The following is a 15,973-nucleotide window of genomic DNA, read 5'->3' as shown; positions in this document are numbered from 1 at the left end:
TTTTTCAAATTACTTATATTTTTAGATGTGTCCAGGTGGTTCGGTACCATCCTCAGATAAGCTTGGATGTGATGAATGTGTAGCAGGTACCTATGCTTACAATGGAACAGTTGACTGTCAGTCATGTCCAGAAGGTCTGTTTGAATAATAAAAAACTGTTTAAGATTCTGTACTGTGCTTTGTTTATGTAGAGCATCTTGTGTATATGTTTGTCTTGTAAACAGGATTGCCACCTTTGAGAAGGATATTGAATTGATTTACTAATCGTTATCTTTAGCAATATCCATAAATATAAATTTAAACAAAGTAAAATTATATTTCCCTCTTCTGGCCCTCTGGTTTTCCTATTCATAAAATCTAATTGTATAATAAACTACTGCAAGTTAATTGTATGGTATGATGATAGCGTATGGATTGAATAAAGTTATTAATATTATAACTTAAATTTGTATTCTGCCACAGGTTACAAATGTCCATCTACTGGGATGTCTGAACCTATAGCATGTCCAGATGGAACCTATCAGAATCAAACCAATCAGACTGACTGTGAATCTTGCCCAACTGGTCATGAATGCTCTGACCCGAGTGTAACACCTGTAGAATGTCCAGCCGGTCAATTCAGTCCTGGAGATGCAATCACATGCACAGCTTGTGATAAAGGTTTGTAAAATATTATTGAAATATAGTTACACTGTAGCTTCCATTCTAATCTTGTGGTTCTCTTTTCCATGGCCAGACAGCTGTAACTGGCCTAGTTTACACTATTAACCTCTGTCTACTATCAAACTAGTTTGATAAAGTTTGATAGTGTAGCCAGAGCTTTAGACTATAATTAAGATCAGGAGCTAACCATATCTACCGCAACCTGATCTGGATAGCTTGATCCTGCTTCGCCGATCATGATTGGTTATCAAGATAGAAAGTGCTAACAGTTAATGGTTAAGAATTCCTTTAGTGTCAGTAAGAATTACAGCTATAAAAGTAATTGAGATTGTTTATCGACTTGTGTTTTTCATTAAAACCACTTTAGGCCACTACTCAGGACCTGGGTCTGAAGAATGCACAATATGTACAGCAGGATTTGAGTGCACGGCAACAGTCCAAACAGCTTGTCCAGCTGGCTACTACAGCTTTGAAGGGGCAACATCTTGTGACGCATGCCCTGGTGGATACCAATGTCCTGGAGGAGCTGGCTTCTCACTATGCTTAGCTGGAACTTATGCCATCAATGGAAGTGATACTTGTGTTCCTTGTGACGCTGGTTATGAATGTCCTGTGGACATGATGACCTCACCTATACTATGTCAAACAGGTAATGTTTATAAAACATTTTATATAATAAACAATGACATACAGGCTAATGTTTTTCTTCATTACAGCGCTAATGTAAACATTTTCATAATTAAAAATAAATTATTTTTCAGATATTTAACCTAATCTATTTTCCATATTTCTACTAACCAATTTATATAATAATGTGTGGTATACATGTATATAGGCTGGTATTCAGGTTCAGGGGCTAGTGGTTGCACAGAATGCGATGCAGGTTACTATTGCTCACTGACCAATCAGACAGCTTGTGAGGCTGGTTACTATAGCGTTGCTGGAGCAACAGAATGTGATGCATGTCTAGGTGGTTATGCATGTTCAGGGGGAAGTATAACAATTTGCAATGAAGGAACGTATGCAAGAAATGCGAGCGAGTCATGTACACCATGTGACCTAGGTCACGAGTGCCCTGTAACACGCATGATTGAACCTTCACCATGCCCTGAAGGTGAATGTTCTTTTTATCTTAACAGGAGGTTCATCAAACTAATTTACATACAAACTCATTTACATACAAACTCATTTACATACAAACTCATATATACATACAAACTCATATATACATACAAACTCATATATACATACAAACTCATTTACATACAAACTCATTTACATACAAACTCATTAACATACAAACTCATATACATACAAACTCATTTACATACAAACTCATTTACATACAAACTCATTTACATACAAACTCATATACATAAAACTCATTTACATACAAACTCATTTACATACAGACTCATTTATATACTTATTACTACACTTATTACAACACTTATTAGTCAAGTAGGTCTGTTCTCCCTGTCCTCTCTCAAAACACTTTCGATCAGATGATTCAGAGGTATACAAATGCATAAATAACTTAGTAATTTTTTACACACATTTCTAATGTACAATATATAGGTTGGTTTGCAAATGACACAGGCTTAAGCATATGCTATGAATGCAGCGATGGATCATTTTGCACCCCTACATCTGAAATGAGCTGTCCCACAGGACAGTATAGCTATGCTGCTTCAAGATCATGCTTTACTTGCCCCGGAGGCTATCATTGCCCCGGGGGAGTAGCTCCTATCCAATGCACAGCAGGCTTTTATGCACTAAATGGTAGTTCAGCTTGCAAAGAATGTGATGCAGGGTTTATGTGCCCTACCTCTATATTATCAGAGCCAACACCATGTTCTGAAGGTGATTTTTATTAATTAATTATTCAGTAATATTCTTTTTCCTTTATCAATAAAGCTTCAAATAATTTAGATACCATACATTACGACGACCACTTATATTCAACTTTTAAAACATGAAAAAAAAAATAAGTTAAAATCATCAGTCTGCTTTTTCTTAAATCATACAAAAGATCTTTTGATTTTCAACAATTTTGTATGGTCATAATTACTAGGCTGGTATTCAGGTTCGGGGGCCAGTGGTTGCACAGAATGCGATGCAGGTTACTATTGCTCGCTGACCAATCAGACAGCTTGTGAGGCTGGTTACTATAGCGTTGCTGGAGCAACAGAATGTGATGCATGTCTAGGTGGTTATGCATGTTCAGGGGGAAGTATAACAATTTGCGACAAAGGAACCTATGCAAGAAATGCGAGTGAGACTTGTACACCATGTGACCTTGGTTATGAGTGCCCTGTACCAGGCATGTCAGAGCCATCAATGTGCCCTGAAGGTGAATAACTCCCCACAATTTTGATATAAATTATTTTCACATAAAATGTGATTTAACTATAGATAAAAAACATTACAAATTCACAACATGAAAACTATTATAGGGACTTCATACCAGTATTAAAAGAACATGTTTAACTTTTCAATGTACTATAGGTTGGTTTGCAAATGACACAGGCTTAAGCATATGCTATGAATGCAACGAAGGATCATTTTGCACCCCTACATCTGAAATGAGCTGTCCCACCGGACAGTATAGCTATGCTGGTTCAAGATCATGCTTTACTTGCCCCGGAGGCTATCATTGCCCCGGGGGAGTAGCTCCTATCCAATGCACAGCAGGCTTTTATGCACTAAATGGTAGTTCAGCTTGTAATGAATGTGATGCAGGGTTTATGTGCCCTACTTCTGCATTATCAGAGCCAACATCATGTTCTGAAGGTGATTTTCATTAATTGCTTTTAAAAAATAGTTTTTCATCAAAATATGCTATTCTATTCATCATTCAACCAAAGAGACATTTGCATTCAAAACTTAATATATCATCTTCAAACCTTTATTCAAAATTGTTGGTTCTTATACTTTGAGAATGTTTGATTGCTTAGGCTGGTATTCAGGTTCAGGGGCCAGTGGTTGCACAGAATGCGATGCAGGTTACTATTGCTCGCTGACCAATCAGACAGCTTGTGAGGGTGGTTACTATAGCGTTGCTGGAGCAACAGAATGTGATGCATGTCTAGGTGGTTATGCATGTTCAGGGGGAAGTATAACAATTTGCGACAAAGGAACGTATGCAAGAAATGCGAGCGAGTCATGTACACCATGTGACCTAGGTCACGAGTGTCCCATAAAAGGCATGATCGAACTTTCACCATGCCCTGAAGGTGAATATATTTAAGAACATGTATATAACACTGTATCTAAAGCATACAAACATTTTAACATTACAAGAAATTAAAAGCCTATAAGGAACTACAGTATTATTTTTTAATAAATATAAAAGAAAAAAATAATGATTTTAATCTCTCAATAGTATACGGTTATATAAAAAAGCATTTTTAACTTTTCAATATACTATAGGTTGGTTTTCAAACGAAACAGGCTTAAGCATATGCTATGAATGCAGCGAAGGATCATTTTGCACCCCTACATCTGAAATGAGCTGTCCCACCGGACAGTATAGCTATGCTGGTTCAAGATCATGCTTTACTTGCCCCGGAGGCTATCATTGCCCCGGGGGAGTAGCTCCTATTCAATGCACAGCAGGCTTTTATGCACTGAATGGTAGCTCAGCTTGTAATGAATGTGACCCTGGATATGAATGTTCAGTTGTTGGATTATTTCAGCCACTATTATGTCCTGAAGGTGATTTTCAATATAATATAAATATTATGCATGTTGTCATTTTTCAATGTACGCATATACATATTTTGTATGCTGCTTGCGTACCATTCGTAGTGTATTGCTTACGTACCATTCTCAGTGAATTGCTTGCATACCATTCGCAGTGTATTACTTACGTACCATATTACCATTCTCAGTGAATTTCTTCCGCTTTTACTTGTGTACCATTCCAAATGCTTCATAAAATTTATCTACAAATAATTATTATTTATTTATAATGCTTTCTTTCCTTTAATAATAAATGTTTTCATTTCAGTCATTTTTTTAAAATTTATTATAAAAAACATTCTTAATCCACTAATTTTGTTTTTGTGTTGTTTTTGTTCAGGTATATTACAGTTTATCTATTTGTTTTGTTTAGCTATACATTACTTTATTATTTTTGCAGTAACATTTATTTTAATGTTATATTTACTGATTTTCATTTTGTTTACATTTCGGTTGCATAAGTTGAATCCATGTGTACATATATTTATTACGCTATTATTTAATATTCATTTTATTTTTGTATATTTGCTTAATGTATTATATCTTTAATTTCTTTGTTATCTTTAAATTTAGAAATGAAAATATAGATTTTTAAATAAATGAATTGTACTGAAAGTTTATATCCAATCAAAAGAACTGTAAAAATTACTAACCACATTTGAATATGAAAATGTGTTGTAGGCTGGTATTCAGATTCCGGGGCAACAGAATGTACAGAATGCGATGCAGGATATTATTGTTCATTAACCAATGAGACAGCTTGTGAGGCTGGTTACTATAGTTATGCCGGAGCAACAGAGTGTATGCCATGCCTAGGTGGTTATGCATGTTCAGGGGGTGGTTCAAATCCTGTATTGTGTACAGCTGGCAGCTTTAGTATCAATGGAAGTGACAGTTGTCAAGTATGTGATATGGGATATTACTGCCCAACATCTGGACTCTTGGAGCCTATTTTATGTCAAGAAGGTAAGAGTATAATTATTAAATATCCTGTTGCTGGTTATTTGTATATTATATTTATTTCTGTTATATTATTTGAAATAAACCTATAACTTTAAAAAATATTTTCATTAAAGGACAATTTTCCAACGAAACTGGACTCCAATCTTGTTACCAATGTGAAGAGAACCACTACTGCGACCTGACCTCATCAACAGTGTGCAACCCTGGATACTATAGCTTCGCTGCATCCACATCTTGCTCTGCCTGTCCTGGTGGTTATAAGTGCCCAGGTGGTGGGTTAGGCTATGAGATATGTACAGCAGGTTTCTATGCCATGAATGGTAGCGATAGCTGTACAGCATGTGAGATTGGACATGAGTGTCCAGTAGATGGAATGGCTCAACCAACAGTATGTCCTGAAGGTATGTGGTTTTATTGCAGCACACAGTAGTCAGGATGAAACCTTACAAACCATACTGGTGGCTAGGCTCTGATGGTAACTTTCCAAAAGCTTAGGCAGTGATACTCTTATTTTAGACTTTATATGAATGATGAAATTATGATAAAATACATAATGTTGAATTTAACACCATTTATCAATTCTATTTTCTGTTGAAGGTCGCTATGCCAACAATACTGGCTTCACAGCCTGTGAAATCTGCGATGAAAATCATTACTGTAGTGCGACCGAACAGACAGCTTGTGACCCAGGTTTCTATAGCCTAGACGAATCTTCATCATGCTTACAGTGTCCTGCTGGTTATTCATGTTCGGGGCACGGGTCAGGTCGTGTCATATGCACTGCAGGAACTTATTCATACAATGGTAGTTCGTCTTGTACACCTTGTGAAATTGGCTATGAATGTCCTGTGGAGGGGCTACAATCCCCGTTATTGTGTGCTGATGGTGAGTAAGAGTAGTTGATATACCTTACAATTCAGCTATGCAGAATGTCTATGCAGAATGTCTATGTAGAGATGTTCCACACGCTTCCATATGTGCACACGTGTGTGTCGTTATGTATAGTACATGGATATTTAACTAATAATAATTCACAAAATTGTTTTAACAATTAAAATTGGTAAAGAACCACTTGGTGAATGGTATTAACATAAACAATTGCTAATGGTAGACGGGTCAAAGTTCATTTGTTGTAGGCTTTTTAATCTAAAATTGGAGCACAAATGGTTAGGGGCACTTATTATCTTTTAATTTCACATTTTTTGATTGGTAAATGTTGATTGCTTAATTTTATTAAACAAGTTACTGGACCCAGAAAAGTTTCCCCTACAGGGTGTCCCTGTAGTGTTTGGAACTCATTCATTCAGAGTAATGTGTTCCCTTAAAGCTCTCAAACTAGTTTGACAAAAAAAGTGTGATGTGCCCAAATATGGTAATGACATACCCAAATATGGTAGTGATATGACATCACCATGTCCATATATGGGCACATCACATTTTGTTGTCACATAGGTTCTACTCTACTGTACTGTTTTCACAATGCAAACTTTCACAAATTTATTTGCACTAATTTCTAACTTTTGAACACACCAGGTTTTTTCTCAAACGTGACTGGTCTTGCTGAATGCTACAGCTGTGAAGAAGGCTATGAGTGCTCCCTCACAAGTTCCAATCCATGTTCACCGGGCTATTATAGCTTTGCCGAGTCCTTGACCTGTCTTTCGTGTCCAGGAGGTTTTGAATGTCCCGGGGGTTCCGCTCCCTTTCTATGCGAAGCAGGAACGTACGCTTACAATTCAAGTGATGTTTGCGAAGATTGTGAAGCTGGATTCCAATGCCCTTATGAAGGAATGAGAAGTCCAATACAATGTCAAGAAGGTGATTGGTCAATCAATGTGCCCTAAACATGTGTTTCAGTTATCATCACATGTGCCCTGAAAATGTATTCACAGTATTTTGTTTCATTTGCATTAGTGAATGTACAGTATATATTTTGTTCTATATACTTTTTATCAATCATTGCATTACTAACAATTAATGTATTTGCATTTGTTTACTAACATTAATCATAAACATTATTATTTTCAGTTTTTCATGTTATTTTGTATTGTTATACATATTTTAACTTTCATTTATCGTCATATTTCATTTCAGAATTTTTGTTTTCATTTATTTGTATCAAAGTTAGAAAGTGGGTTTATGTTTTACATATGTCAGTCATTTTATTTCGTCCTCTTTTGTTCAGTAATATTTATTAATTTTAGAAAATTGTCATTTCAGATTATGTATTTGTGTATTAATTTACAATGTTTATTTGTATATAGATTAGAGATTTGCATATTTATATATAAAGTTCTATTATTCACTTGTAAAATTGTTTAGTTTATTTAGTCATTGTAATGTAATCCAGTTTTACATTCAACTCTTCCAAAACCAGACATCATTGAGCTGGCTCAAAATGTTGTGGTTTACTAGAAACTATATGTGGCCATATTAACCATTCATATATTGGCTAAACATCTCTAAAATAAATGTTCACAAGCATTTTAAATAGCAGCTTTAATATGGATTTGGGACAGTTGACTGTTTTGTGATGTATTATGCTACATTAATTTCATTCCAATGAAAATGACTCAATATACCTCATCATCACAATTCCAACACTACCAGTGAATTCAATATTCATTACTTTCTGTATTATTTTTTTAGGTTACTATGCCAACAATACAGGATCCACCGAATGTACAGAATGTCCAGCTGGGTGGAAATGCCCGTCACCGCATCTTACCCCTATTGTTTGTATCCGTGGAACCTACAGTAAGGCAGGAGCGTCAAACTGCTCCACTTGTCTTGCTGGCGAGTATGCTAACTCAACAGGTAAGTGTTCCATTTATTGACGGCCTTTTCCATGAAACAATGCCAAAACTACATTCATCACTTCTGAAACAAGACCTGCTAAATACTGAATGTGTCATTTATTTTCCAAGGACCCAAACTCATTCCTAACATTTAAAGTGAATAAAAACAGGTATTTCGTGTCCAGTTTGGAGACAACAGCAGACTGTATTACATTTGAAATAAAACTGTCTCTGCCTGATATTAAATGACATCACAAATTTAATTTAATTCTGTATTCACCTGTATGTGCCTATATGATGGCGTTTATACAGTAGCTACCGGATTCAGAAATCTAGTAGATCTACAAAAGATGTTATGCTATTTTAAAGTGGATGTTGCTTTGTTGTATAGGTCTAACAGACTGTGAAACCTGTCCAAGCGGGTACTACTGTGAAAACACAATGGCTGATCCAATGCTATGCTTACCAGGAACATTCAGGTAACGTTGATTGTAAATGATTTTATAAGATTTCACACTAGAGCTGCAATGTAAGAATATAGACACAACGCAAGCAAGTTGACCAATGACAACCGACATTTCAAATAATCCATCACCTGTGATTGGTCAAATCACATGTTGTGCTTAGATCCTTGTGTCTCTAGTGGGAACCAAGCAATAGGCATGATGTTGATGATAACAATGTTGGTAGTGTTGACTATGATATTGATGATGATATTACATTTCTTGTTTTTTTATTATAGTGCTGATGGGGCAACTTTCTGTAGCCCCTGTCCTGAAGGATCCTATGCTGATAGTACAGGGCAAGAAGACACATGTACAGCTTGTCCAGCTGGCTCAGCATGCATGGATCCTCAGCAAAGTAGGCCTACATGTTGTTTTCAAAAATTTAAACAGTACACATCAATGTCATGGTTCATAATGAGAACATTAAATGTGTTAACACCTTATCATGTGCAACATACCATCAGACCACACACAACCTGAACAGACTGCCGGCCCTTGTAGTTATAGTCTTTAGCAGTCCCTGACCAATTCATCTCTGTATATTTTATATTATGGTTGGTCAAATAAATAAATGAAATGAAAACAATACAGTATGGTATTAAAAGATACCTCAGCAGTTTTGATGTCTCCATGAGCTGGGTTAAGTTACAGCAATTATACTGAACAAGAACCTTTTTTCTTTTTTTAAGCACCTGTAACCTGTAATAATGGCTACTACTCTCTTGGTAGTGCTACTTCCTGCATACTCTGTCCTGGAGGTTATAAGTGTACCACTAACGATGCTTCACCAGTGATATGTACTGCAGGTTCCTATGCTGTCAATGGCAGTGTCAGTTGCTCTGTCAGTGATGAAGGTTTTTATGCACCAGTAGATGGACTTTCAGAGCAGATAAGGTAATACAAATTGACATATGTACCACACCAAGAAAGTTAGAAGATTTGCTATACAATCGAATTTGAACTGTACCCCTAAAAATATACTATAAAATAAGGGTTGTCTCTTACACACATAAAAACAATAGCTTCCACTGTACCATGCCAAGACTGTTAAAGAGTAGCCATCCAATCAGACTTTAATCACACCACGAAAGCCCTAATCTTGGATGTCTGTATATCAAGCAGAATTTATTTTATATTATAATACTGTTATTAATTGTTATCTTTTTAGTTGTGAAGAAGGCACATATGCAAATGAGACTGGTTCGTTGCAGTGTGAACTGTGCCCAGCTGGATCTGAATGTATTGATAGAGCCTCAACACCGGTTCCATGTTCTACCGGCTACTTCTCCCTTCAGGGAAATACAAGTTGTACCGAATGTACGGCAGGATATCAGTAAGTTCCACATTAAAAAAATCCTAGCAGCATCACGCAAAATAATTCATCAATAATATCACAATTTAAATTAATAATTACTATTTTGTTTAGGTGTCCAACTACTGATTCCGAGCCAATCATATGCAATGCTGGTGAATATTCCCCAACCCAAAGTACGACCTGTGACCCCTGTCTGCTGGGTACATACTGTGCCAATACGCCAACAGGTACAACTACATCATGCCCTGCTGGTTGGTATGCTAACACAACTGGAAATACAGAATGTAGCATTTGTCCAATAGGTTAGTCCTGTATTTTATTTTTAAAAGACTTTTATCGATAATGTATGTTATTGTTAATGTAACTTTATCAACAACTGTTACTTATTGTGTTTAGGGCACCATTGTGACGATGCAACTCAGACTCCATCAGAATGTGCAGTTGGTTACTATGGTGATTCAACAGGATTAGAACAGTGTATTCAGGTAAATATGTCATTTTATAACAAGTCCCTGTACTTGGAGAAGAGTTATATGCAGATTTTTCGAAAATAAGTTTTGCCACTAATTATGTTTAGGTACAATATGCTTGCTTCCAAAGCAAAATCAGAAGAAAACAAAACTCTACATGATTTGCATATTTAGTGTATGATTCAATATTCTCTCTTTTTATTCTCAGTGCTCTCCAGGTTATTACACAACCTCCACTGGGTCTGATTCATGCACCCGTTGCCCATCAGGCTACAAATGTCCAAACAGAGATCAAGAACCAGAGGCTTGTGAATCTGGATTTGTAAGTAGATTACGTTTTCTTTCATTTCTGAAGGATAATAGTTTAACTATCTGTATATAATTCTTGAATATATACGTGCGCAACGTTTCGACTTCCAATACACGTACGTATTCATGAATGGTTTACCGTAAATAATTATATACCGATAGTTATTATAAAAACCAGATGAAAACATTTTTCGAAGATATTAGTTTCAGATTCAGAGTCTTATGAAATTTCATTTTTAAGTTAAGTTTTTGTAATTTGCAATTATTAGAAACTATCAATTTATTTGAAACTATCAATTTATTTGAAAGTGAAACATGTTTATATATTGATATATGAAATATTTTGAATCTCTAGTATTCAACTGGAGGAACTCGAGAGTGTTACCAGTGTCCTACAGGTCAAGTGTGCGGTGACCCAACAGCAGTGCCTGCAACATGTAACGTAAGTATAAATAATTTTTAGTCTTTTTTGCAATCTTGTGGCTAATGAGGCAAATATTGTCAGTGATGTAGATGGTCAAAGCTTTTTCATTTTCCTCCTCTTCTTAATTTGTTGAGTAAGTATCACCTTTCCAAAGGGATCAACATTAACTTTAAATAATACATTTTTAAATATAGATGTCATATTTTGTATTATGATGTTTTGATTTCTTTTATTTCACAGTATGGCGAGTATTCAAACAGCACAGCATGTGTTCCTTGTCCCAGTGGGTTCATGTGTCCAACTCCTCTAGGATCACCACAAGAATGTCCAGCAGGAACGTACCAAGATCAAGCGGGTCAAATCAGTTGTACCTTCTGTCCCGCAGGAAAACAGTGCCTTATCGTGACCAACACACCAGGTGACTGCGATGAAGGCTATTACAGTGTCGCTGGTCAACAAGTTTGTACTGTCTGTCCTGAAGGTCAGTGGAGTTTGACCGGTGCAGGATCATGTTCATTGTGTCCATCTGGACATGAATGCCTTGATGGGTCAGCAAGGATTTTGCCTCGAAATTGTTCAGTGGGAACGTACGCTGCTGAAGGTGCTGGTATTTGTTCACCATGTCCTATAGGTAAGTTATAAAAACAAGTACTTGGTTTAGGCCTAGGATGGATAGCATTGCCATTGAATACTAAACAAAACTTACTTATCCTACTAAAATTGAAACATTTCAAATGTTGTATTCATTTTCAGGTACATACAGCTTTGAGCAGTCGTCAACATGTATAGCCTGTCCAGCAGGATATACCTGTCCATATGCAAATCAGTCACCTGTACTCTGTGAGAATGGAACATATTCTGGATCTGGTGAAGTAAGCACATTTGAAATTTCTGCCATCTAAACATTTGTTGGCATTCATTTATCTAAAAGCTAATATTGATGATTTTATGTTTCTTGACTTATTGTTCATTAGTCAAATTGTATGTTTTTCATCACAAAAAATCACTCACTTGATTTCTTTAGGTTACTTGTACTGATTGTCCAGCTGGATTTTATTGTGCTGACTCGTCAGTTGCTCCACAGCCATGTCCAGCAGGAACTTACTCTAATGACCGCTCAAAAGCTTGTGACCTGTGTCCAATTGGTCAATCATGCCTGAATCCTGGAGATTCACCTTCAAATTGCGACGATGGAACATACAGTGATTTGGTATGTATACAATATTTAATTATGTAAATGAATCATACAAATGTACAATCATACATAAAGAAAACAAACACAGACAAGAACCAACAAAAATTCAACCAGGAATAGCCCTCTAAGTACTTAAGTACCAAATGACTCAATATGAATTCCTTTTTATTTAGGGGGATGTTTTATGCTTTTCCTGTCCTGCTGGTTCATCTTGTAATTCAAGTACTGCTGTACCATGTGACACCGGATCATACAGCTTGTTGGGAGAATCAGATTGTACTGAGTGCAACGCTGGACAGGCCTGTCCATACACAAATCAACAACCTATAACCTGCCAGCCAGGTCAACACACAGATGGAATTAAGTTGCAAACACAGTGTACAGATTGCTCAGCTGGGTTTGAGTGCCCAGATCCAAGGTAAGGCTTGTGACTTAGTGGAGCTTGCTTTCCAATTCCAAGGTCCAGAGTTCAATCCTGATGTAGTGCCAGGGTTGTAACTCACAATTGTTTCTACTCCTCTCTCGGCCTCAAATGAGACAACTTACTTGGTGTTGGATGTTTTGGTATTTTCTTTTATTTTCTTAAAGCAGTAGATAATATTATAAACACCTAAATAAATTCCTGTCATTTGCTTGGACGATTGTGGGTCACATGGCATGCAATAGTACCATTACACTCATAAACATTTATTATTTGTATACTATTTAATCCACTAAATTATTTCAAATTTTCATGAGATCAGTTACAGTTGCCACTGTTTTTGTACATCAAAAAAGTTCCTTTTTAAAATTATAAATTTTTTTTCAGTTCTCTACCCCAAGTGTGTTCAGCAGGAACCTACACTTTAGAACAATACACAGAATGTGTTGCTTGTCCTGCTGGCTATGAATGCCCGACAACAGACAGCGCCCCCGTTGCTTGTATTTCTGGTTCATACTCCAGTGGATCACAGGCTAACTGTACAGACTGCCCTTCTGGATTTGCGTGTCCGTCTACAACAGATCCAACTGCCATGTTTCAATGTTTACCTGGTAACATTCTTCTTTATTTAACATCATTATTTTACTACACTTTTATGATTCTCTGAAAGTATTTGGATCTTATTGGAATAGAGCTACCATACATCGTTATTCTAGAGAATTCACACTTCTTAAGAGTAAATTAAACATTCTTAAACATAAAAAATAGGTTTATTTCTTTCATTCATAATCTTATAGTCATTTCAACTCAGTATAATGTAGTACTGTATATACACACAAGTATAAAAATCTATTAAGTAAAAAACATTTTTAAAAAGTTAGTACCAATTTCCATAAAAACAGAAAATAAATTTGATACACCTGTAAGTAACCAAAATAAAGCTCTGTCTACACTATCAAATTTTATGTGAGGAGAAAAAAAATGTGATGTGCCCATATATGGATATGATAATGTCATTATCACTACCATATTTGGTTATATCACCACCATATTTGGGCACATCACACTTTTTTTGTCAAACTAGTTTGATAGTGTAGACAGAGCAGACAATGGTTGTTAGAATAGTTTTTTTTTTATTTCATTCAAGGATCGTACTCCATTGGAATGCAGTCATACTGTACTGCTTGCTCTCCGGGCAAGTACTGTCCCAACATCGATGATGACAGTACTATCGGCGACTGCCCTGTAGGTACCTACTCCTATGTTGGGTTTTCTCGATGTCAGACTTGCGCCAACGGATGGGAATGTCCTAAGACAGATGGATCAGCGAATGTACAATGTGCAGCGGTAAGAAACTAATTGTCTGATTTTAAAAGATTGATATGATGTTTTTCATTAGTCAATTTGTCAGTTATAATAGTAAATTACAGTAATGTGTTTTTGTGTGTTTACTGTCATTTTTGGGAACATATATTTAATATATGATTATTTTTTGGAAGGCATCATTAACTTTGCATATTTATAATTTTAAAATAATGTTTATTTTATCATCAGGGAACCTACTCTGTTGGTAATGCGACAGATTGTACAGATTGCCCAGAAGGTTATGCTTGCCCAAACACAAACACAGATACAACCACACAGTGCTTGCCCGGAACATATTCTGTTGGCTTGCAAACGGTATGTAGTTCGATAACTTATGGTGTCACTTATTGCTTAATTCCTCAAAACATGTGATTCTAATATCAACTTTCTCAAGCCAGACATTGCTCAAAAGGTCTGGTTTCTAAAACATTTGATTTTTAGTATACATCTTATAGTATTGAAACATTCATAACAAAAAGAAACTTCTCTATTTGGATAATTTCACACTTTTTCACAAATAGAGTCTATTTTACTACTTCAAATATTATTTATAGTTTTTTTCTTTATGTATTTAAATTTTTTTAAATTTCCAACTTTTGGTTAAATTAGTTAAGTGTAATAGTATATTTTATATTATTCACAGGTGTGTACTAGGTGCCCCACTGGTAAACAATGTCCAAGTACTATCGCAGCAGACATTGAAGATTGTGAGGCAGGTCAATACAGTATCGGAGGTCAACAGTCATGTACTACTTGCCCAGGAGGTTATGCTTGCCCATCTGTTTACAGCAGCTACCAAATCACATGCTACCCTGGTTCATATGCTGAACCAAAATCAACGGTAAATTACTTTTGTATGATATATTCAATTCAATTTTTCTTTTAAAAGAGAAATATAGTAGAAAAATATACAGTCAATTCTCCCAATACTGGACATCTTTGGGCTGGCCAAATATGTCTGGTTTTCCAGAAAGTTTTAATGGTAAAAAGGAATTTGGGACTGTTTGGACTTCAAGAAATGTCTGGTATTGGGAGAGTTTCTGGTTTTCACAAAGTCCGTATTGGGAGAGTTGACTGTATAAAACACATTAATTGGAAGCTAAGCACCAATATTGAGGTACTCCAATGAAATAGTCCGTAGTGTTTGATAAAATCCTTATATATTATTCACTTATTTATTTATTTGGATTTTGATACATTAACATAATTTTTTTTGTAGGAATGTACTGAATGTCCAGCTGGTTTTGAATGCCCAATGACCAATCAAACTGGTCCAGCATGTGCTGATGGCTACTACAGTTTAGGTAAATAAATATTCCTTTTTTTCTGGTTTAACAATGTCATATGTGTTGATACTTGATACCAAATGTGTTATTTTATTTTTTAGTAAGTTAACATTAACATAGCAACAGAGCACAGAAGACACACCATTTGTAAATAACTATTACAGTTATACGTTTTGCACTCAAATTCAATAATTTGACTGTTTTTTAGGTGGTCAAACTAGTTGTACTCCATGCCCCAGAGGCTACTATTGCAACCAGAAGGATGTTGAACCAGTGATATGTGATGCAGGCTTCTACAGTAACCAATCCAGTGTAGCATGTTCTGAATGTGATGCAGGCTATGCATGTGCAGAAGGCAGTACAAGTAAAACTCCCACATCAGGGATATGTCCTCAAGGCTACTTCTGTGAGGATGGGATTACACCTCAGGCCTGTCCTTCTGGTACTTATGGAAATAAGACTGGGGCTAGAAGCTCTACTGAAGGTTGTGCTCCTTGTCCACAAGGTACTGTCA

At 36.0% G+C, this 15,973-nt stretch overlaps 1 protein-coding gene across 1 annotated transcript in view; it reads left to right on the top strand.

The window, feature by feature from the left end:
* The window catches only part of LOC144850167 (uncharacterized), a 72,508-nt gene that overhangs the window by 456 nt on the left and 56,079 nt on the right, over positions 1 to 15,973 (top strand). The window contains 32 exon segments of the mRNA XM_078707390.1: positions 26 to 134; positions 463 to 660; positions 1,031 to 1,312; positions 1,499 to 1,777; positions 2,242 to 2,526; positions 2,738 to 3,016; positions 3,172 to 3,456; positions 3,621 to 3,899; positions 4,096 to 4,380; positions 5,089 to 5,373; positions 5,484 to 5,771; positions 5,968 to 6,255; positions 6,904 to 7,188; positions 8,020 to 8,187; positions 8,560 to 8,647; positions 8,911 to 9,029; positions 9,364 to 9,568; positions 9,843 to 10,007; positions 10,101 to 10,291; positions 10,386 to 10,474; positions 10,668 to 10,781; positions 11,124 to 11,210; positions 11,433 to 11,823; positions 11,946 to 12,064; positions 12,217 to 12,402; positions 12,561 to 12,805; positions 13,196 to 13,419; positions 13,956 to 14,155; positions 14,363 to 14,488; positions 14,817 to 15,014; positions 15,393 to 15,477; positions 15,668 to 15,964. Of these exon segments, the coding sequence (XP_078563516.1) occupies positions 26 to 134; positions 463 to 660; positions 1,031 to 1,312; positions 1,499 to 1,777; positions 2,242 to 2,526; positions 2,738 to 3,016; positions 3,172 to 3,456; positions 3,621 to 3,899; positions 4,096 to 4,380; positions 5,089 to 5,373; positions 5,484 to 5,771; positions 5,968 to 6,255; positions 6,904 to 7,188; positions 8,020 to 8,187; positions 8,560 to 8,647; positions 8,911 to 9,029; positions 9,364 to 9,568; positions 9,843 to 10,007; positions 10,101 to 10,291; positions 10,386 to 10,474; positions 10,668 to 10,781; positions 11,124 to 11,210; positions 11,433 to 11,823; positions 11,946 to 12,064; positions 12,217 to 12,402; positions 12,561 to 12,805; positions 13,196 to 13,419; positions 13,956 to 14,155; positions 14,363 to 14,488; positions 14,817 to 15,014; positions 15,393 to 15,477; positions 15,668 to 15,964 (6,724 nt within the window).

Source organism: Antedon bifida, chromosome 8 (assembly GCF_963402885.1).
Source record: "Antedon bifida chromosome 8, ecAntBifi1.1, whole genome shotgun sequence".
In the NCBI taxonomy this organism is placed as follows: Eukaryota; Metazoa; Echinodermata; class Crinoidea; order Comatulida; family Antedonidae; genus Antedon; species Antedon bifida.
Note: the sequence above shows the minus strand (reverse complement) of the source record. Positions and strands in the feature narration are given on the sequence as shown.